Below are 24,397 nucleotides of genomic sequence, written 5' to 3'. Positions count from 1 at the left end.
GGCGCGGGCGGGGCGGGGTCGCCCGCCGCCTCCACCGTCCGCCGGGCTCCTGGGCGCCGGGGCGCGACCTCCCGACCTCTTCCTTATTTCCGCGCATGGATGGAAAGAGCGCGGGGCACTTGTCGAGCGCAGGGCCGGTGGCCCCGGGCGCCGGGCGCCGGGCGCCGGTGGCTGTCGGGCTGGCGGCCTCGGACACGCCAACTTTCTTTTTCTTACGTATCCTTACGGCTTTGCACAAAGACCTTCAGAATACGTAAAATATTTTTAGAACTCCCACTTCCCCCTTGTGTTCTAGGTTGGGTACTTTAACTTCAGATAAAAGGGGGAGTGTCCTGGCTGAATGGTATATGCATTTTTCACTGTGTGTGTGTGTGTGTGTGTGTGTGTGTGTGTGTGCGCGCGCGCGCACGCACGCGCAAGCATGTTTTACTTTTTGCATTTATTTTCACCTTTTTAAAAAATTTACTAGTATGTGTTTGCAGGACCTAATGATTAGATTCATCGTGGGGAGTTGGCGTACCTCCATAAGGCATCTTGGCTTCTTTCCACTTCCCTTTCTCTTCTCCACCCTACCACTTCTCTCCAGCTCTTGATCGCCCAAATTTTTACATTGTTTGGGATCTTATAGCCATACATTGATATTTAATCACTTCAGATCACTGGATTCTAATTATATCTAAGTGAAAACCCCCAGAATCTGGAAGGAAAGGAAGTAATTATGAAAGGCTGTGCTGTTAGGTAACGGCGGTGGTGGGCATTTCTGCTACCCTGGGTGTGCTCTGAGCCACACACCAGCCCAGACTGATAAAAACGTGTCTTGTGACGTGGACGAGCCTTTCTTTTTCAGGCCTCTTGGAGAAGTTAGCTTCAAACTTGTGACTAGTTAAGAATTAAGCCATAGTTTGAAAGTGTCTGTAGCAGTTAATAACTCATTAATGTCTTTGTCATTTTCCTTCAGATACATTGCTTAAGCTGCTTCTGAATAGTAAACTCTGACCTCATTTTGATTGTGGTTGTTAAAAATAAAGTATATAAAACATCTGCAGTAAGTCTGAGTAAAGTTTGTCTAGGATCCATGTAGTTTGAAAGTTCTCTGTGTACAAGTGTGAAAAAAAAGGATCCTTGGTGCTCTGAACTAAAGCCAAGTGCTAAAGTGTAATAATGGTTCAAGGATGGAGTAGCTGTGCTAGGAATGCCCTAGATGTCGTCTGGGTAAAGATTACTCTTGTTGTATGCAGAGGCCTGAACGTCCCTGAGCATCTGCCATGATTAGGCACTGACTGAGTGGACACACTCCTGTTTGCATTCCAGAGGGAAGGATAGGTGATAATATGCTAATGTGATCATTTTTCAATAGTAATGTTGGGCAACAGTCAGAGTATAGCAGAAAATGGTGGAGTGGTGACTTGCTGTTTGGGATCGAGTCTTCAGCATGTGATGACACCTCAGGGGGAGAAAAGCCTCACCCGTGGGGATTGTGGGAAGAGCCTTCTGGAGTGAGGTGATTACACCCAGAAAGCCTTAAGGCAATGAAATGCCAGGTTCAGTCAGGTTGCAAAGAAGGCACTGCACTTCAGAGTTATCTACCTCCCAGGTTGAGTGTGTTTGCTTAGCAAGTAGAAAATTAATTTAGTCATTTTACAAACATTTATTCAGCTCCTGCTATGTCACCACATAACTTCAGTATTTTATACTGGTGCTCATGACTGAAAGTGAAGTCTCTGCCCAAACTAGATTTATAAAACACGAAGTTTATGTTTATTGGAAAGCTTAGATGCTAAAATAAGTTCGGTAGTAGCTAGGGAGTAGTGTTTGAAACTGAAGATTCTGTATTGAAATTCTCTTTGTTCATTCTTTATTGCTCTTGAGAAGCAGTCTTTTTTTTTTTTTTTTTTTTTTTTTCTGGTGGAACCGGGGATTGAACTCAACCCTTACGCTTTCCAGGCAAGGGCTTGAGAAGCAGTCTTGAAGAAAAGCTCAGTTGCACTTTGACTCCCTTGCATTGTTTTCTTTGTGTTTCTGTAGTTCATAGAAAGGTAATTATTGAAATACTGAGTTAAACACTAGCAATAAGACTTTCTGCAGTAATGGACATGGACTGTATGTCAGCTATTGAAGCTAAACACATAAAATGTTTGAACACTTGAACTTTTTTTTTTTTTTTTTTTATATTTTAGGACAGGGTCTACGGGGTCTCACTGCATAGATTGGACCCATAGTGATCCTCCTGTTTACAGCCTCCCAAGTGCTGGGATTACAGGTGTGTGCCACCACACCCAGTCGCAATCACCCTCAGCACATCCGAGGGATGGGGCCGCCATGGCAGGCCTGGGGATGGAACTCCTGACCCTGTGTCTGCCTAAGCAGGTGCTTCAGTCTGCTGAGCTGTTTGGCCAGCCCATGAAAACTTTTTGAACACTTGAAATTTGGTTAGTGTGGTTTTCACATAACCTAACTTTTATTTAAATATTCCATGTAGTTAGTAGCTACTCTGTCAAACAATACAGGTAGTGATGATGAGTCATATAATTATTATTTTGAGAAATGACACTAGGAATTCTGAATGGGCATTCAACAAGAGTACTTTGGTGTATAACAGCTTGAATTGCTTCCTGGATATGGATTGTACAAAGTAAATATTCGAAAAAACATAACATTAATTTATCCTACACACAAAAATAACAAACTTAAAAAAAAAAACTTTTAAAGTCAGCTAATTGTTACCTATTTGTATATTTAGTTCTCTTTTACAGTAAAGTTAGCCATTTGGCCCCATTATTTTCTAATATCTCATCCAAACAATCAACCATTATTACCTTTTAGATATCACTTGTTAGCAGAATAATTCAGAAAAGGAGTATCCTGTTTAGTTGAGTTACTTTCATCAGCTCCCATAGTTATCCCAAACCTGTTAACTCATTTTAGTAGTAAAGATAGGGGGCCTGCAGAAAGGTGGTAAATTTGGCTTTTCTAGGTAAGTGAGAACTCTTATCCTTAGTTTTATTATATAGAAGCCAGTGTAGCCTAGTATTTAAGAAAATGTAAGCCGTAAAACTTAGTTTCAAATTATAGCTGTTTTGCTAATTTTAATACACTGCTCATCCACCGTGTATTTATGTCAGCTATAAACCAGGTCTAGTTAACAGAGGGAAAGGAGGAAAGGTATCATTGAGCTGAGAAAAAATTGTCTACGCAGAAAGGGAAATATTATTTGACAATAAAAAGAATAAAGTACTGAAGAATACTACAATGCAGTTGACCTGTGAAAAGAAAGAATAGGTGAATCCAGTCACAAAGAGCACATATTATAATTTCCTTTTAATGAACTGTGCAGAATAGGCAAACCTAAGAATGAAAATTGTAGTTATTCTCAATAGGTTATTCTCTTGTAGGTTATTCTCAATATGTGTTCATTTCTTCATGTGGAAAATTGTAATAGTAATTGTACCTACTTCATAGTCTTGTAAGAATTAACTGAGAAAGTAAATGTAAAAAGCACAATGTCAGAAAATGGTTGCTTATGTGAATTGCTTTTTCCTCTTCATCAGAGAAGAGATTTCTGTAAGAAATTGAGGATGGTGTAGGAGTAGTAGCTCTTTGGATAAATGAAGCCCTGTTATCTTACTATCAGGAACTTTTTCAAATTTAGTTTTTTGAGGAAAAATATAAAGAAGGACAGTTCTATTTGTGTCTAATTGTTTGACTCTTTGGAGATCAAGAAGATTTCTTTAAAAGAGAACAGGGGACTTAGGCCAGAATTGCCTGAGTTTGAAGGCCACAATACTACGCATGAGTTGACAGAACTCTGGAGATGCTCTCTGCAGGGACAGAGGAGGCCTCTGGTGCTGGTGTGTTGAGCAGCTCTCATGCAGGCCCCGCAGGTACAAGAGAACATCATACCTTTCCTGCTCAGGGTGGAAAAACACTTAGGCCCTGGATGGAGACCCAGTTGCTAAATGTCTTGCACAAGAACGTGATTTGCAGTTGCCAGTTATAATAGCAGCTGAAGAGGCTGTGGGTGAGTTCTCATAATTTTAAAGACATGGAGACACTAAAGAGAGAGTTGAGTGTGGCTTGGAGACAGGGATATGAGATTCATTCTGTGCTGTGGTTTAAATGGACCATGTGTGTAGGGGAGCCCCCGCAAGAGAATACTAATGTGAAACAGAGTATTTTCTCATCGACAGTGTATTTGTGTCAGCTATAAACCAGGTCTAGTTAACAGAGGGAAAGGAGGAAAGGTATCATTGAGCTGAGAAAAATTGTCTACGCAGAAAGGGAAATATTATTTGACAATAAAAAGAATGAAGCACTGAAGATACTACAATGCAGTTGACCTGTGAAAAGAAAGAATAGGTGAATCCAGTCACAAAGAGCACATATTATGATTTCATTTTATGAACTGTGCAGAATAGGCAAACCTAAGAATGAAAACTGTAGTTGTCTGACTGGCGAGGTTGAGGAAAAATGCTGAATGACTATTATTAAGTATGATCTTCCTTTTTAGGTAAATGAAAATGTCGTAAAAGTGATTTGGTGATGATCATACCACTTTGTTAATGTGTTAAAAAGCCTCTGGATTATATACTTTCAACAGATGGACTGTATGGTACATGAATTGTACCTTTTTTTTTTTTTTTTTTTTTTTTTTTTTTTTTTTTTTTTGCGGAACCGGGGATTGAACTCAGACCCTTGCACTTGCCAGGCAAGCGCTTATCCTACTGAGCCATCCCCGGCCCCCTGAATTGTACCTTAATAAGACTATTTAATTGACAGTTCCAAATGATGATTTGTAGGATGTTCAAAATCATGTTGATCTAGTTGAATCTCTAGATCTGGCTTTGTTCTGTCAGGGTTGCAGCTCTTCAGGTAGCTGCAGGTCCAGGTTCAAGGTGTCTTGGAAGGATGTTTTTCCTACCACACTGCTGCAGAAGTTCAGCTTGAATTGAGGTTTGAAGTTGTCCTTTAATAAATTTGGTTTGGGGACTGTGTCTAGAACTTGGTTCAGAAGAGATAAACTGAACCCATGGGACAAGGAAGAGGAATAAAGAAGTCTCTAAGCTCACAGGACCTTCAGGTGGTCTGAATTCCAGGCATGGACCAAACACTAATCTACCAGTTGTCACAATTCAGTGGTTGTACTTTCTGCCAGTGCAGTTCCTTAGGACAAAGACACATGTAGTTGGCCCTACATATCCCCCAGTTTCACATCTGTGGTTTTAACCACAGATTTTTTTTTTAAGATTTTTTTTTTAAGTATACACTCTTTTTTACTTAACATTGTTCCCTAAGCAATTAAGTCTATCAAACTATTACATAGCATATAGATTACATTAGCATATAGATTAGACCTTATTAGTCATCTAGAGGTGAAGTATATGGAAAATATGTATAGGCTTTTGCATATACATACTATTTAAGGATGGCTGCACTTTGGAGTCTTTGTTGGCCTCTTCTCCCCTACCAGAAATCCCCTGTGGTTTCATTACAAAATATTCAAATTAAGCCCAGTGCAGACCTTCCCTCTTGTGGCCTGTATTTTGCCTGGTAGCAAACATGAATGGCTTTGGAATCTGAATCGTGGCATTGAATCCCACCTCCACCAGTGGGGTGGATTGTATTACCTTCACTCATGTGCCTAAGTCACAGTCCATCATTAAGACAGCAGGAATGGTACCTACTCTGTGGGAGAGGTTGTGAAAGTTAAATTAGACCATCTCTGTAAAATACTTCTCACCCCACAAATACGTGGGAAATGTGAGATCATTACTCTGTTTTCTTCTCCGTGTAGCCTCCCACTTATCCCAGCCATGTATCATCCGATCCAGAGCTAGCAAAGAACCGCCTTTTTGATAAATGTGTGTGTTCTTTCACATGTTCTAGGTCTGTCTGCTCATGTCTCCATGTTCTGGCCTTCGTTCTCCATAACAGTCATGCCCACCTATTCAGATCTGAAGTTTTTGTTTCATAAATGTTTTCTAACAGGGGCAGTAGTGACTTTTCCCTTTTTTTGTAGTACCTGCCACTTTTACCTAGCACCTGACTTGCAGATTTGTATTGTTCTTTGTTGCCTTACACTATTTTTTTTTTTTATTTTCTTCCGGAACCAGGGATTGAACTCAGACCCTTGCCAGGGAAGCGCTTATTCCACTGAGCCATCTCCCCGGCCCTACCTTATGTTATTAACCTTTTTCTTTCTTCTAGGTGACAAGCTTGATTTGAACAATATCTTTTTTGTATCCCCCCAGTGCTTCATTTAGTGGTGGATATGTGGCAGGGTCTTGGTAGAGCGTTGGCTAACAAATAGATTGCTGATAATTTTGCAGTATTCTTGTACTCAGAGAGATGAGTGTAGGAGCAAAGAAATTCTTTACCATATACATCCTGTATGGTAAAGCACTTTTTGACAGTCTTCTTTTCAAACTCCAAGTGATAATTGCATAGATTGAAGAAAGAAGAGCTTTGGCTCCTTCCTTCCAGAGCAATATCCCAGCTTCCATCCTAAAATTCTGGCTGCTGGAAAAGAGTCACTGTTCTTCTTTCTCTCAAGGAACTGTGATAGGCATTTTATGGGATGCTGCTCCTCTTCTTGGCTCTTTTGTTTGAAATTTAGCCTTCCCCATCAAAATTAGAGACCCTGAGCTTCTCTTTTGTGTTACATTAGATACAACAAAATTTTGAGGAATAAGTTGAAGTTAGTGTCCATTAATAGTTAACTGTCCTGTGTTAAGAATTGTTGTTTGTTTGTTTTCATTTATGTATTTGGTACAGGGTCTCACTACACAGCTTGGACTCGCAGTGATGCTCCTATTTTCAGCCTCCCGTGTGCCTGTAATCCCAGCTCTTGGGAGTCTATAAACAGGTGGATCAGTACGAGTCTGATCTAGTAGTGAGACCCTGAACACCCTTTACATCCTTCACTAAAAATACAATAAATAAATAAATAAATAAGAATTGTTTTAAATGTTGGAGAATGATAGTCTTTGGGCCTTGTCTTATAGTTGTTTATAGTTTTTTAAGAATAAAATATATAAACAATTAAAACTACTCATAGAGAAAGGACTTAATCTTTTTTTTTTTTTTTTTTTTTTGCAGAACCAGGGATTGAACTCAGGCCCTTGTACTTGCCAGCAAGTGCTTATCCTACTGATCCATCTCCCTGGCCTGACTTAATTTTCTTTAGTGAGATTAAAGAAGTTTTTAAAGGAAATATACTACTTGACTCTTACTTTGGTTGTTTAACATGTTTAACATGACTCTATCCTTAAGCGTCCAGTTTTGTTTCTATAGGAATAAGAGTTTTGCTGATAGGTGAATCACATTGCCAGGTTTCAGCTCTGTAACTTCAAAAACAATTGTGTGGATTCTGTGTTCCTTAGGTGATTGCCTAGAATACTGCACAGCCTACCAACATCTGATGAAATTAGTGAATCAGCAAGCCAGCCATGTCTTACACTCCGGGGATTGGTGGGGACCCTGTCCAGCTGGCCCAGCGCATCTCTTCCAACATCCAGAAGATCACACAATGTTGTAAGTTGAGTTTCAAATCAACTTCACTACATTTTTCAAGGCTTAATAGAACTTGGTGGCGGTTCATGAAAGGATATCTCTGGCAGTTTGAGGAGGGACGAGCATTCCTCTAAGGACAGATTTTCAAAGAGTACTAGTCTAGAATGAAGAACTATAATAGAAAAAATGACTTTGTATATTTCTGTGAAGTGCTAGGTCCAGGCATATAGTACATTATCTCACTAATGAAATAAAAATTTAAAAGGACAGTACAGTAGTTACTTGTATTTGCTTTAAGAAATCTGGTTTTCTATGACATTATGAGTTTTGTTGACTCAATTCTATAGGTTTGGAACTGGGGAGCACTTTGAAGAGTTCAAGAAACATGTTTATTAAAATAATCTGATTGGATATTGATTAGGTAATTTTTATAAATATAAATACATGTTATGTAGCTAAGGAGTACAGGTGCATAAAGCAGATATTTTTGTCCCTTTTGTGTTGCTCTAATGAAATAGCTGAGGCTTGGTAGGTTGTAAAGGAAGTGCGTTATTCACCTCCCAGTGTTGGAGGTCAAGCATAGCACCAGCGTCTGCCCAGCTTCTGGTGAGGACATCCTGGAAGAAGAGATGGTGCAGCAAGAGGAAGCAAGAGACGGTGAGCTGAAGAAGCCAGACTCAGCTTGTAGCCGAGTGCTGTCCCAGTGTCCAGTCCAGCCTGAGTGATCTAGAAGAACACGAGTCTCTCTTAATGATCTACTCCCTGCCAGAGACACCCCAACACCACCACTCTGGACCGAGCCTAACATGAGTTTTGGTGGTGGGGTCAAATCATGTTTGAATCATCTCAAGAGGGGACATCTTCATCTGTTCAGACAGATGCTGTAGCAGGTGTGACTTGGACTCCGCACACATTATTCCTTGCTACACTTGTCAGCAACAGAAGGTTAATAAGCTGATATGGTGTGACGTTTTATTAAAAATTGTTACTCCTCAGAATGTATGTACAAATTGAAGAAATATTGTAACGGGTTTGAGCCTACATGATTTTTTATCTTGTTTTATGCCTAAATCATAACTACTCGCATAGATTATCCTAGTCATTTTGCTGTCAGTATTTAGCCATTAAGCTGTTAAGAATAGGATACTACAGTTTTATGCTTTAGCTTGCATCCTTAAGGCTTTTTACCCCTTTTAACAGAATATTAACATATGTTAAAGTAAAGAATGTTTTCAGAGCACCACCCTACTGTGTTTTTCTAATCAGGAAGCTCTCAGCAGTTTTTACTGTGTCTGAGTGGTTTAAATGAGATGTAATGTGTTTTGGAGGCAAAGGTATATACATAGATTGTTTAGAAAGATGTTCTGTATGGGGTAATTCACCTTTTCTTTGGCTAGCCTTAGAGCATCAAGGAAGTGAATACCTTTGAGTATCAGGGCATCTATAGCGGGCCACATAGGTGTGCTCACTCAAGAAGTATTCTGGCTTGTCTGAGCTCTGCCTTGCCCTTCCTGTTTCTGATCTATTCTGGTGGTCACAGAGGAACCTCTTAATTTCATAGTTCCCTTGTTGCTGTTAGAAACAACATAGGTCAGGCTGGGGAGATAGCTCGGTGTCATAAGTGCCTGTCTCACAAGCACAAGGTCCCAAGTTCAGTCCCCAGTACTGCATGCCATATCATTTATGTAGGTAGAAAATCAAGACCATGTACAAGAAAGGGCATCAAAAGCCTTCGTCCAAGGAATAGTTAAGAGAGAGAATGCTAAATGGAGTGAGGACTTCTAAGAAAAGGATGAAAAATGATTGTACTATATTAATAATATAGTACAATATAGTATTTGGAAATAGTAAGCAGGAAGTGATATGAAAAGTACATGATTAGAGACTGCGTGTCAACTTGAACTGGAAAGAGGTAAGAGTGTCCTTTAATCAGATCCTGCTTGCTAAAAAAGAGATCCTTTGACCAGCCAGATGAGAAGCAGTAAATGGGACTAGAGTTGAATATTTACACCTTGAAACAACACTGTGATTCAGGACTGCCTTAGATTATGCAGTAGGTCCCTTACCTATCCCATGCTGTTAAGCCTGAGCTAAGAGAAGGTACAGTCACCATGTTCAGATGGATGAAGCACTGGTGTATTTGATGCAGAAGCAGGATGTTCTGCAGGGCCATAGGGGACTCTACACATGTTAGAAGCTGCAAATAGAACTCCCCTTGAGGAGGAAGAGGTTTGAGTAATCCAAGATTAGGGATGACATTGCTCCCTCAGAGTTGAGACTGCTGTTGCTAAGTGACCAGGAATAGTGGTTATACAGTGTCTCAGGGCTATTCTTAAGAGTCTTAAATGTTGGAATTATGGTTCAGACTAAGTGATTTTTAACTTTTATATTCTGTTGTGATTCATTCAATAAGTAATTCTTTGAGCACCTATTGTCACATACAATTTCAAACAACAGAATCTATCAGTAAACAAAAACGATGAGGTTCTGCTCTCGTAATTTATAATGAAATAGGGAGCAACAGATGATACTTAAAACATATCAAACAAGGGCGGGCAAGATAGCTCAGCAGTCTGAGTGCCTGCTTAGGCAAGTGCAGGGTCCAGGGTTTGAATCCTGGTACCACATGCTGTACCGGCCCTGCCCCCAGGTACGCTGAGCTGGTGAATGAGTCCGGGCATGGTGGTGTATGCCTCTAATCCCAGCAGTGGAGAGGCCAAAAACAGGGGGAATCACTGTGCAGTCTGAGCTATGTAGTGAAACCCTGTACCAAATACTAAAATGGCAAAAAAAAAAAAAAAATTAGAAAACAATGTAATTTTATACAAAGGAAAAGAGTGAGCATGATGTGAAACAAGAAAGTGGTTGCTACCTGCATGCCCACAGCTCCTGAGAAAGGCTGAGGCGGGCCTGGCAGGGAGGAGAGCAGAGAAGGCATTCCGGAAATGGGATAGCTAAGGCAGGCTGAGGCCTTGGATACGCAGAAGATGGGGGTGGGCAAACGAATCCACTGTGTCAGAAGTACAGCAGTTAAGGCAGGAGTGACTGGAGAAAATCCGTGAGTCTCCCAGGGCTTTGTAGGCCGCCCATGGAGTTTAAATTTCAGACTGAGAGGCAGTGGAAATCATTGGAAGCTTTTAAGCAGAGAAGATCCAGAATGAGATCTGAATTTAGCAGAGATTACTTTGGCTGCTACTTACGAAACATGTTTTAGGGTTATAGCAGGAGTATTAAATGTGTGTTGAGGTATGCACTTGCACCAGGGTGCTAGTGAGAGAAAAGTGATGGGTGTGTTTTGGAGCGGAACCCATAAGGTTTGCCATGAAAGTGGGTGGAACTGAGAGGGGATGGGGTGGCAGGGGTGGGGTGCAGGGACATCTTCACAGGTTTTGCATATAACACCTAGGTGGAAGATGGAATCTTCCATATGAGATGGAAAGGATGGTAGTTCAGGACTAGTATGGGAACATTGTGCTTTCGCCAAGTAAATTTTGAAATGTCTTTTATATATAACTAAGTGAGATATGAAACAGACTTTTATTTTTTGCGGTACTAAGGATTGAACTCAGGACCTTGCGTTTGCCAGGCAGGCACTTATGCTGCTGAGCTGTATCCTCAACCCAAAATAGACAATTTAGATATATAAATTTGGAAATTAGGGAGTTATAAGAGCTTTAGTGGTGTTTAAAAATCTAAAATAATCCTGGGAGAATGGCTGGGAGAAAAGCAGGCAGGATGCAGCACAAAGTATGTGAGATGGAGTGATCAGGGAGGTGGGAACAAAACCCAGAACGTTGTAGGTTACTGGAAATCAAAGAATGCTTCAAAGAGTGAAGCATTGTCTGTGCTCATTGCTGCTGAGAGACTAAGATTAAAGCAGAGAATTAGACTGGAAAAGATGCTAACTTTGAAAAGAATGATATTGTGTTTGTATTGCACATGTAGTGGGAGGAAAGGGGAACGGTAGGTAGCTGCTTTGTGCATTTAAAAAGACTTCCCGAATCCTGTACATTTCTGCTTCTGTTACTGACTGCAAGGCTACATCTGGCTGCCTAGCAGGGCTGAAAACCTCTCATAGCTGGATGGCTGTGTGTTCACCAAAGCTGAGGCTTGCTCTAGCTGAGGAAGCATTTCAATAAAGGTAATCAGTCTCCTGACTTTCAACATCTTTGTATAATTTCCCTGGCTTTTAAACTTTAATAGGTCAAGAAGCGTATTTTATTTTATGTTAGGATTCATTCTCTTATGTTGCAGGATTTATCTGTGTAGCTATAGGCCACTAATAGTATTCCATATTCAACTATTCTGCAGTTCTGTTTGAGAAAGAAGGGTTTGAGGAAATTGGGAATAAACTGCTAGTGGGTGGTTTGTCTGCTGTCCACGGTAGGAGACATGACTGAGTATGACCAAGGTGTAAATGTGGTGGCAAAGGTGGAAAGTCCCTCTGTCCGAGAGGGTCTGTTTTAAAGTGAAATATGAAGCTGTTTCATCAGAGAGAACAGAGTGGGCACTAGTGAGAAGCTGATGGGAACAAGACACTGGGCTGCTTGTGGTTCAGACAGCTGAGGGAATGAGCACACAAGAGGAAGCTGATCAAGCTGAGCACACACAGAGACCTGGGATCTTGAGCTTAGTGAGTTCGGTGTACCGTGCCCACAGGAGCTGGGCAGAAGTCAGCAGGGACGTGCAAGGCAGAAGTGGGGCGTTTCACTTCCTGTTCTCCCATGTGGTGGTGCTAATCATGCTAGGCAGATGGCGCGGCATAAGATGAAGCTGACAACTTTTCTCTCTAACGTTTGCGTCTTTCCAATTTGTGTTCATGTGAGTTACCTGACTTCACAAAAGAATCTGAGAGGGGGTGTTGTAAGGTAGATAGGCTGTGGGCATCTGTTCAGCCAGAGCTAAAGGCTTCCCAAAAACTGCCGTGCAAAAAAAGGTATTTCCTATTAATCTTGATTAGAGAAATGACAGAGTATAAAATATTGTATTGTATGGTCTGAAAGTTTTTCAGTCAGAAAGTTTTCAGATTCTTAGAAAAATCCAAGAATAACAGATAGCAATATTGGAACTTTGTTTTCTTTTACCAGTGTTACATTATGGCAGTTCTGTTTTACAAAAGAGGGAATAGATGAGAAAATATTTTTTAAACTTAAATGGTTTTAGTTGTTATTTTTAAACCACTTTTTGTTAAAGATAACCTATAGTGGTATGAATTTGCTTCATTATTGAGAGCTTAAACCATACTACAGTGATATAATTTATATTAACCAAATATTTAAATATTGTAAATGCTCACATATATACTGTATATAATAGATATATGGATAATCATTGAAGTTAAAATTATAGTTACATATTATAGATTACATATATTTATATTAAAATAATACAGCTTTCAAAAAGGTAAATAAGTACTATATTACAAATTAGAACTTTATCATAGGTTTTTCTGTGAAGCATTAGAATGATTAATCAAATATTTTTATCCTGTGAGACTGTTGACTCTGTAACAGGATTGGTAGGGCATTGGTGCCACCAGTGCTCCACCCTGTGACTGTGTAGTAGACATTATTCCCCAACATGGTCCTAACGTGGCATCTGGTCATTCTTACCTGCTCTGCTTCAGGGAACCATCCCCAGGAGACTGCAGTGGCATGCAGATAAAGTTGTTTGTTATCCCATATGTAGAAGAGCCTCTTGCATCTAAGAAATGCTGAGATTTAGTTCTTAAACTTTGAGTTGAGTTGTTCAAGAGTAACATTTTTATTAGCAATACCCAGAAATGAGGTGTATAACCATTTGCCATCTCTGTCAACCATCTCTGTTTTCTTTGAGCAAACTCCTGCCTGGGATGTATGACGCAAGGTTAAACAAAACTTTAGGGGTTGAAATAAGGGAGTCTATCATGTAAGTAAACCAGAGAAGGATATTTTCATATGGACCAGTCATCCTTGGCCAGAATACAAATAATGTAGAAAAGTATCTTTGGAAAACACAGAGAACTCATAGCTTAAAAGAAGAAATGTATCAAGATCTATAACATAGGGGCCGGGGAGATGGCTCAGTGGAATAAGCGCTTCCCTGGCAAGCTCGAGGGCCTGAGTTCAATTGCTGGTTCTGAAAAAAAAAAAAAAAGATCTATAACATCAGATGGGCCTTTATCATAAGGCTTTTTAAAAATAGAAGTATATATTAAATATTATACAACGTATGAATAGTCAATGAATTATCTGTCAGAATACCACATACGGAAAAATAGAACATTATGAGTCCCCTGAAATCCTTCTCATGTTATGCCCTTTCCTTGCCCTTCAAAGATAATCAGTCTCCTGGCTTTCAGTCTCTTTGTATAATTTCTGTGGTTTTTAAATTTTAAAAGATCAACAATTATGTTTTATTTTGTGTTGAGCCTCATTTTCTTGTGTTTGCAGGATTTATCTGTGTAGGTAAATTTATTTTCATTTATAGTATTCCATATTCAGCCATTCTACAATTCTATTGGTTGACATTTGTAGTATTTTGATTTTTTGTTTCACTTTGGTTTTTGCTATTATAACATTGCTTCTCTGAATATTCTTATGTATTCTTCTGTTCTGTGTATGTACCTAGGATTTGAATTGCTGGGTCATGAGTATGTCTATGGTCAGCAGTAGTAGATATGCCAAAACAGCTTGCTGGAGAGGTAGTATGAGGTTTTGCTCCAAGCAGTCCGTATGTCAGAATTGTTAATGCTCAAGGTCTTTACCAAAACATTCTTTTAGTTTTTACCCATTTTTAGCTATAGATTTATTTTATTGCGTCTTACTATGCAGTTCCCTATTTAGACTGAAATTTTTGAGAATGTAGTTAAGTTAGACAATTCAGTGCACAGTAGAAAAATTTCTAATTGCACAGCTGTATGACATTCATGTACATTTCCTGAAATCAGATCCAAATAAGATGAGCTTTTGATTACTCAGAATATGGTTTTCTTGTATATATTTTTGGTGAGTTGGATTATGACCTTCCAACTTTAATAGGCAAGGAGTCATGAAGGTTCTTCTAAAATATGTAGTATTTGACTGGGCATGGTGGTGCATGCCTGTAATCCCAGCAGGTGAGATGCTAAAAACAGGAGGATCACTACGAGTCCAATCTGTGTAGTAAGACCCTGTAGACAGTGTACTAACTACATTAAAAATAATAATAATAATAATAATAAAATAAAATGTGTAATAGTATTCTTCATTATTAAGAGGCCAGTTGTCATACATGTATCCATAACTTGCTCATAAGACCCCATAATGGAAACAGCCAAGACTAGCTAGAGTTACACCAAGATTTACTTATGTACTGTTTTTAAGTATTAGGAAATAGGAGAATTATGGACATAAACATTCTGCTGTGAGTCATTTCAGAATTAACACAATTGTAAATTGAAGGGGCTTGAGAAATAAAAATGAGAACAGCTAACCATGAAACATAGTCCTTGAGATAAAGTATTAGCATGTGTATGTTGTACAGAAAGTCTGACCACTAGTGCTAATGAGAGTTTTGGCTTTGTGTAAGTACTTTTAAAATGAGTAATATGAAAAAAGGATATAGAGAATGACTAAAGATTAGCTATTGGGAAATAAACTAAACAGATCTATTGGCAATATACAATCTACACATCAGAATTTAGGAATGCAGAAGTTTTTGCTAATATATTAGTAATTTATCCTGTATGCTTCTTTGTATGTTTTATAGAAAATTTGGGAAGGTAGAGCTTTCTCAGGAGGCATAAAGTATGAACTTAAACCGAGGTTATAAATGTTAAAAGGAAGCAACTGAAAAATATTTTTATTGAATTCTTTATCATTTGTTTCCTATAATTAAAGCTATTAAGTCAAAACAGACTTTCCTAGAGTTCAAAAATATATTGTAAGTTTTTCTGTGTTGTGAAATAACTTCTCATAGTATGTCTACATTTACCTAGTATAGTAAGAAGATCAGAGTATGGCTCTTGTCCCTATAAGGATCTTAGGATTTTAAGATGAAATTAGAAGTCTGTGTAAAGTGTGGACCCTTTCATTGTTTTTTAAGAATGTACAGTTCTTTTAATTATGGTCTTGTATAAGACTACCTATTTTTGTACCTTAACCCATGACTACACAAAAAGGAAGCTAGAGTGATCTACTTCCCTCTTTGGTGCCTGGGGAAGCTTTTTTTTTTTTTTTTTTAAAGTGCATTTACTAGAACTGTGTATGTAGTTAGTAATGCAGACTTGGTTTTTCATTGGTTGAATGAGTAGGCAGTTTATAGAGGCAAACAGTTGAAATTTTTCATTTTTCTCCTAAAATCTTATCTGATATACCTATTTCTGATGTTATACTTTTGAAAATATTTGATTAAAAAACAGTAGTTTTGATTTCAGTGTTGTAATTTTCTTATGCCTAAGGTGTTGATGTAATACAGCACAGAAATAAATATGAACATTATTGTCCTGTCCAAGTGGATTTTAACAGAAAATGAGCAGTTTCCTACCTGACTGAGCATGAGTGCAATTTATGACGGAACATGAGTGACTTGTTTTGTGATTTAATCTGCAGGAGATGGCTTTAAGGAGCTTCAGGAAATTTTATCTCCAACTGCTCCTACTTGTGAACCAGCTGCATGCTTCTGCCCTGAGCATGAACTTTCTTGGCCTTGATTCCAACCCCACACCTGGTAGGGGTGTCCTCTCTCCCTCCCGGTGTTCAGTCTTAGTAAAGATCTGTAAGGTCTCTATGCCGGATCTGTCCATTGCTCTGCATCTCCACTGTCACCATCCAGGTCCAAGCTGCTGCTACTTCTTTGAATGACTGCACCCTGCCTACAACAATCCAAATTGTTGCTCTTGTCTACCCATAATCTTCTACACACAGTAACCAAGACAAGTTTAACATTAGCTGTCATCCTATAGCTGAACATCCAACCATGGCTTCCTTGGTGCTTAGCATGAAGTGTGAAACCCCCCTGCCTTACAACATCCTCCAGGATTTACTCGTTGCCCCCCCTCTTGTCATCCCCACCATTCCTCCTCTTCTCTGCCGTCCTGTAACCACACAGACCTTTCTTCTGCTTCTTGAGGAAACTGATTGACTTTCACCTCAGCACCTTTGCGCTGGGCCTGTCTGTGTCACACATCTTCTCTGGTTGGTTTGTACCTGACTCAGCACTCCTTTGTGCAAAAATCCCTTCCTCAGAAGTGTCTTCTCTGACATACTTTTTTTCTGGTTGTTCTTTTTCTCATTATCATCTTTTATAATGCTTTTATATCAGTAAATTAAAGTGTTGTTATTTGCTTTTTTTCTGTGTTCCTACTAAAATATAAATCCTTGAGAGAAAAGTTTTAAAGTATCTTACAAATAATACCAGTTATTCTTTGATGAAAATGAGACCATATTTTGTTTGGGTTTCTTTTTTTTGCACTTTTTTTCTTGTCCTCTTTTGCCTGCATATTTTTCATTATGTGGATGTACCATCCAAGAATATGTGTTTAAAAGTTGTGGCGCTTTCCATTTACTCTGGCTCTGCACATTGAAGCTCTGTGTTTCTGTGTAGGTAAAGTGTGATACTAATGTGTATTTGTACACTACACTTATTTAAAAATTATTATAATTTTGTTAGCTTTTTTCACCATAGCTATAATCACACCATAAATATAGTAACTGCATTGCAGCATAGCTTCTCTTGTACTTAAATGCACTTGTGGTTAAGTTGTGTCATGGCCACTTACTTCCCTGTGAGTCTGCATCTTGTCTATTTTGTTTGGCTCAGAAATTCTAAGGGAGTCAGATAACAGAAGTTAGAGTGGGGTGATTAATTTTGATGATTTGAAATGATTTTAAATATTCTTGTCCTCTTCACTCTTTGATCATTTTTGTTTTTACCAATTTCTGAGCATTTTTTATTAGAGACTAATTGCCTTTTGTACTTATTCATTCAGAATTTTTCTTAAAGCAGTTGTTACTTGTTTTATTAATTGCTTTGAAAGAACCCAGGTATCGTTCAAAATAATATTCTCTAAGTCTTGGAACATTTATTTCTCCCAGTTTTCTTCGTATGCTAGTGTTGTTATCATAATCATTGTTTGAAGAAGCCGTTGAGGCAGTAACATATTAGTGGTACTGAACATGCCCACCTGCTTCTCTGGGAGGGCTTGGTCTTGATCTCATGCGCAGTTGGACAGGATGCACGTAGACATTGTCGTCTGCTTCTAACCTTGGCCTTTAGCGCTTCTATTGTGAGTGTGAAAGCCTTCAACTAAGTCTTCAACTGCAGGCCAAGGGAGCCTTGCTCATTTGTGAACACAGAACAGTGTCTTGCTCCTGGACGTGGATGGAAAAGCAGGACAGAGTGGGCACATACATCTTTCAACTTCAGTTGTGCAGTTGCCCACTTTATTCCCAGTCCTTTCCTGTAAAATAACTATTGTGCTTTACGCGCAGATCCCTCCAGCCCAACCTCATGGCATCATAGGTGGGGCTTTGGGGAGGTGACTAGCATATGGAGGTGTAATACATATCAGTGAATTAGTGCACTGGTGAGTTGATAGCTAGATGTGATTTCAGAGGTGAAGCCATTAGGTTGTGTGGGAAAATACAGATATAAATCATAGCATTTTACCCTGGGACACCAAGAGATATGTGTATATATCTATGAAAAATGCATATAGTTTATCTCTAAGAGTTGCAAAAGTCCTTATAGTTTCAGCATTGCAGAAAAGTTCATGTCCAAAGTCTACTCTTGAGATTTAAAACAAACTCTTAGTTGTAAGCCTGTTAAAATGAAAAGCAAGTGTTATGGTTTGTGTCTAGTTGTCCCCCCAAAGCCTCATATAAATCATGGGGCAGACCAGGCTTGAGGAGCAGTGAGTGTCTTGAGAGACGTGGCCAGAGAAGCAGGCAAGGCTTGAGGGGCGGGGCCAGAGAGGCACAAAGGGTTAAACTGGCAGCGTGAGCTCAGCCCCCCCTCCCAAGGCTAGCGCCTCCCTTGAAGGTGTAGAAGGGGTCATCCTGGACATGGCCGCACCCCAGCCTCTCCTCCAGACCCTCTTACAGACTATGTAGCATGGAGCAGTGGTGTCTATGATTGAGGCCGCCCCAGGCAAGGGGGAGATATTTGGAGAAGACAGAGGCACTGACCCTCTCTCCTGAGCAAATAAGTTTCCAAGGTCTTGCTGTATAATTCAGGCTGCTTTAAACTGTGAAACCTCCAGTAACTGTGAGCTAAGTAAACCTTTTCTTCCCTAAGTTTGAGTGTCAGGTATTTGTCCCAACAACAAGAGAAGAGTAATTAAGACAGCAAGTTAAAGACTTCCAATGTACAAAGGCAGAGGATGAAAATTTCTATTTGAAAAGGGAGCAAGTGGGCACAGAAAGGAATAAGATCAAAGCAAGACTGAAACACCACAGGGAAGACATTAAATCCCAGTGTTTACTTGTTCAGCACCTGGGGCCATCTGTTACAAGAGATTTATTCCAAGGGGCTTAGGTGGCCCTTCTTCTCTGGCAGTCCTGGTGACTATAACCCTCATGACCTCTCTCTTGGGCTCACTTGGTTCACTCCTTGCAGCTTGCTTTGGATGTTCCACATTTCTAGCTTTTCAAGGTCCAGGGGTCTTCACTACCCTTTTGGTTTGACCTTTACAGCTTCATGCACTGTGCTCTCAGGCCACACTAGCCTGGTCTTAGAAGTCTTCTGAAACCTGGGAGGAAACATCTCTGATCCCACAACTGTTGTATTCTACATGCACATAAATCTAGCATTCCATGGATGCGGCACAGTAGCCAGGTTTCCTTCTGTTATGGCTGTAGGCGTCTCTCTGTCAGCTTCCTGAGAATGACTGTGAGCCTTCCTTGTCTACCTACCTGGGCTGACTGCCTGTTCCTCTTCACTCAGGCTGGGATCATCTCTGCCTGGTGCGTACTAAGGGTACCTTACTGAAAGGGCTCAGGATCACAAACTTTCCCATCTCAGAGTCTGCATTTTGGAGTATTTTTTTAAAAACATAAGGAAACTTTGGTTGGGATTAGTCCCAAATCTAAACATAAATTCATTACATTTTATACATGCCTTATCACATAGCCTGCAGGTAATTTCATATAATATATTGTGCATGAAATGAGAGTTTCATGGTATGGAATTTTTCTACTTTAGCCATCTTGCTTCCACTTGAAAAGTTTTGAATTTTGGAGCCCTTGGGATATGGGGTTTTTGTTTAGTCTTGGTGGGAGAGGATGGCCCATTCCTGAAAAGTCAATGAGAAATCTCAAAAGGGTGATACCCATAATTCCAAGCCTCCATTTGTCCCTCAGGGAAGTATGCAAAAGTAGCCATTGTGACTTTGTGGTCCCGAGCAGTAATTGTGACCACTGTCAAAGGTGCTCTCTGTCTGTGCTCTGTCCTGTGAGCTGAACAGGGAGAAACCTGTTTCCACAGGCTGCACAGCACTGCAAACTGTGGAGATCTGATAGATAATGAGGAAGTCCAGACTGAAGAGGCTCACTGGGGACCTCTCCTCCAGGGGCAAAGTCCCTGTTCATGCATTCCCACTCTTAGCACAGAATTCCTACAGCCAGTCTGATTCCTTAAAGAAATGTCCAAATCAGGAACATTTAAGGCTCCCATTGGTCTTCTTCCCAGAAATCTCAGAGGTAGGAAGGAATAGAGGTCAAGAAAGTAAAAATTTAGGGCAGTTTAACACTAGTGTAGCTTATTTAATAAAAGATGATACTGGAAGACATTATAATAAAAAAGTACATCTTACTGTATATAAACAACAATTTAGATTTTTAGATGCCCAGAGCCTTAGAAGCTATCTTGCTGAGTGAAGATGTTTAGTGCCCATGCTTTATCTATTGGACCGGCTCAGTTTACCTACTCTGATACAGAGACGTGAAGCCCAGTAACAGGGCCCTGAAGAATGTGATTGTGTAAGAAGCAAACAAACAACTGGGTACAACCTATTGCAATCCCAGCGAGATAGCCTAGCACAGATAGTTTGATAAGAAAAGATTTGATTTTAAAACTGTTAGAGTTTTTGTATCACTTGTGTGCACCTGCAAGACACATGTGATTGTCAGGAAGCAACTATTCTTCCCTCCTAATTATGGCAAATCTCTTGGGCCACTTGGTACTATTTGATCATTATCTCTATAATTCTCATGGTGCATCATGAATTGTTATAGTCCTATCAAGCATAGTGCATGATAGATAATTAAAATGTGTTAATAAGCATATTTTACTATATCCCTGGCCCTAATGAACATGCTTGTGTTGCTTATTTTTGATTTTTAGGAGAAAAACACTCCCTACTTTAGATCTCGTTTACTGAGCTCTTACTATATTGAGTACAAGGTGCTTCCCTGTGTTGTCCTCAGTTAACGTTCATAACCACTGAAAAATAGGTGATTTCTCTGCATCTGCCTCTTGAAGCAGTACAGTTTGAAGATCTTAGGTAGACACCCAAAGCATAGAGAGGAAGAAGTGAGTTTCCAGTGAGATCATCTGACTTGTCTACTTGTATGTCAGCATTAAATTGTTCTTCCTCAGGTGATAAGGGTGAGACTGAGTTAGAATCTCACCCATCTGAGAGTTATACTGACCTTTTTTTTTTTTTTTCTTCTGTGAGGTACAGTATTTTCTCAGGAAAGGGGCTGTGTTTTGCTTGTGGCTAAAGAAAGACAGTTGTATGAACTGTAGTGTCAGTGGTACCATGGTGCATGCAGCTTGCCCCTCTCACCTGTCAGCACCCTTGAGAGCTCTCTCCTTCCTTCACGTCATGAGGTCAGAGCCCCCAACTCATGTCTACACTTCTAATGAACAGCATTTATCTTGAGCGTTAATCCACTAGGAGGCAGCAGACCCATGTGCAACAGAAAGGTTTCATGCAGAGGCAGGAAGGGTACTGTTTTGTTTTGGTTGAAACAATAATTCAGCCCTTTTTTGGGTCAGAAATGGTGTTTTCTTTCTGTTTTGAAAAATGTATTCTTGCAGGTTACCTTTCTGGAAGTAAGTAATGGTACAAATAAGTCAAAATTGTGGGTGATGTAAAAAATAACATTCAGTATATTTTTGTAGAAATTCATTTTGTCTTAATCCTAGCTCTATTTATTCAGTAAGTTAAGAAACTGTTACATGGAAATCAGATTAAATAATTATTTATGTAATTCAGAAGTTTTAAATTCTGATATTTCATGAATGCTTTAATATTGAAGTTATGCTAATTCAAGTATATCATGAGCATCTCTAAGAGATGATTAAGATGCTTGAAAACTAAACTGTACTAGAGAAAGTGACATATAGCTAAGAGGTTATATGACTGCCTCATCCAGTTGATAGCAGACTCCTCATTTTCTGTATTTTTTAAATGACAGAACAAAAAGCAGTTGCCGCATTAACAATTTACAAGGTAAATTGGAACAGAGATTGTGATGCCCTGTCCTAATAAATCAGTCCTGTGTTGAGAAGTGCCACTATTGGAGTCACCGTCTGTGTAGGGCGTGCCAGGTGTATCTGCTCAAAACATAGGGACATCACCATGTGGTGAACTTAGACCCCACTGGTCACGACAGAAGCTGTTCTCTTTAGCTCCTGAAAGCTAGGTAATTTATGCAGTGTTTATATATTATGGCTGTGTATTCTTTCCAAGGTTAGATTTTAGTCTTCTTCTTTTTTTGTGGGGGGGCTGTCAGGGTATTCATGACTATTATTAAAATTCCTGTGCTTGGCCTGTTTCTATGGGACTTTCTGACTTCTTCATTTATCCTAGTTCTTCATATGTTAAATATTGTCTCTTTCTTATACGTTATGTGATCTCTACTTTTGTTTTAAGGATATTTGATTGTAATGGCTACATCACTTACTTTTCATTATTTTTTACCTCTCTCGTATATGAAAAGTAAATTATTAATGAAATTGAAATTCTCAAATTTTTATTTACTCATGTAAATTTTAAGATTATAACCTTTGTCCACTTTTTATTGAGTTGTTTCTATTACCTATTTGTAGGAAGGTTTTTTCCTATTTTTTTAGTATTCTTTCTTTGTCATATTCTTTGTTTTCTTCCATGCATATTTATTTCATTCAACATATGCTTACATTTGTAATGTGTGTACATGTGTTGTACATAACATTAAATCATATGCAGTCAGGTTGGTCAGTTTTTCCCTCCATGGTTTTAATTTTGTATCATGCTTAGCTGATATTTTATCCCTCACTTTAAGATTATATTATTAGATCATGTAATAAGTATGTGTTTATTATTTCCATGTAGTAATTTGTTTTCATATTTTTCTCATTTTTTATTAATGTATGTTTGTGATGCACATCCATTTTGGCAACTTTGCACAGATACATATCACATCTCCATCCTGTCTCCCTCCTGTCTCCCCTCATCCACAGATCCCCTTCCCCTCCTTTCAGAGAATCAACTTTTACTCATCGATTATTTGTGTTGTTTTCATCTCATCTTAATTTCATTATCTGATCTTTATAATTCCCTTTCTTGTGTTAGCTTTAGATTTGGACTGTTTTTGTCTGTCTAGTACCTCTAAGTACATCTTCATTAGGTCATTTACTTGGGATTGCGCTATCCTTTTTATATGTGCATTTACAGCTACAACCTTCCTTCTTAGAATTGCTCTCATTGTGGCCCAGAGCTACTGGCATATTGTGCTGCCATTATCATTTGAACTTTTTCTTTCTTGAGTTCTTCTCAATCAATGTATTTTTAATAATTTATTATTTTAATCTCTATATTTGCATTGTTTCTGTGACTTCTGTTGGTATTGGTTTCTATCTTCATTCCATTGCCTAGCCTATGGTCTTTTTTGGAAAACTTCCTTGTGCCGTTGAGAAAAATGTATATTCTATTGCTGTTGGATGAAACACTGTAGATATCTGTTAAGTTCACTTGTTCAGTGATGTGCTTTAACTCTTCACTTTTGGTTGAACTTTTTGTATCGTTGACCTAATGGTGAAAGTAGGTTTTGAATTTCCCCACTGATTGCAGTGGTGTTTAGCCGTCCTTTTTAGTGTAGCTTTTGTTTCAGAAGATTGTTTGTACCAATATCTAATGCATAGATATTTACAATTGTTCTCTCTTCCCTTTGATTCATTTCCTTTTCCAGTATGTAGTGGTCATCTTTGTCTTCCATTTATCCAGTTTCTCTGTGGTTTCTAGATTGTACTCAGTGCTTTCTTGGTTTCCAGAGATCTCCTTTTTTTCTTCGCTAACTTGTTTTCTAGGTTTCTTGTTTCTACATCCCAGAAAGAGAGTTTTGCTACCTATCTTTATTCCACTATTTGTAACCCTCAATTTTGAATATTTAAATAAATAATTTATTAAAGATTTATTTTGCTGTGTGATATGAGGAAGGGTTCTGTTTTTCTCCAAAAATGTTTTTAGTCATTGTTACTTTGTAATTTATTAAGCTATTTTCATCACTTAATGTAACTTTAAAAAACAAATCCTTTAGCTTTGAGATAAATACGTGCCTTTATTATACAGAAGCCTGTTTTGTATTATCAGCATATTAACATACTCTCTTTTAAAAAGAAAAGCTTTATGCCTCTGTAAGGCAGTCCAGAAAAATCCGTTGAGATTGAAAAGAGCCATAATTAAGTACAACAAACAAAACCTCTCCATCAGGGCTGGTAAGATAGCTTAGTGGGCTAAGAACCTTCTTAGGCAATGCAAGAACCAGGGTTCAATCCTTGGCACCACATGCCATCCTGGCCCCACCTCTGAGTACACTGAGCCAGCCACCAAGTCCAGGCGTGGTGGCCCACGCCTGTACTCCCAGTGCTGGGGAGGCTGAAAACAGGAGGGTCACTACAAATCCAAGCTGCATAGTGAGACCTTGTGCCAAATACATGAAAA

The 24,397-nt window shown here is 39.1% G+C and overlaps 1 protein-coding gene across 2 annotated transcripts in view; it reads left to right on the top strand.

Annotated features, from left to right (window-relative positions):
* Stx7 (syntaxin 7) overlaps positions 1 to 24,397 on the top strand; it is a 38,043-nt gene that overhangs the window by 332 nt on the left and 13,314 nt on the right. For both annotated transcript variants that reach the window (XM_004630266.2, XM_023714236.1), the window contains exon 2: positions 7,380 to 7,530. In XM_004630266.2, the coding sequence (XP_004630323.1) occupies positions 7,446 to 7,530 (85 nt within the window). In that variant the 5' untranslated portion in view covers positions 7,380 to 7,445. The remainder of the gene's footprint in view (positions 1 to 7,379; positions 7,531 to 24,397) is intronic.

Source organism: Octodon degus, unplaced genomic scaffold (assembly GCF_000260255.1).
Source record: "Octodon degus isolate 3935 unplaced genomic scaffold, OctDeg1.0 scaffold00034, whole genome shotgun sequence".
NCBI lineage: Eukaryota > Metazoa > Chordata > Mammalia > Rodentia > Octodontidae > Octodon > Octodon degus.
The sequence above is the reverse complement of the archived record's forward strand: the minus strand, read 5'-3'. Positions and strand labels throughout refer to the sequence as shown.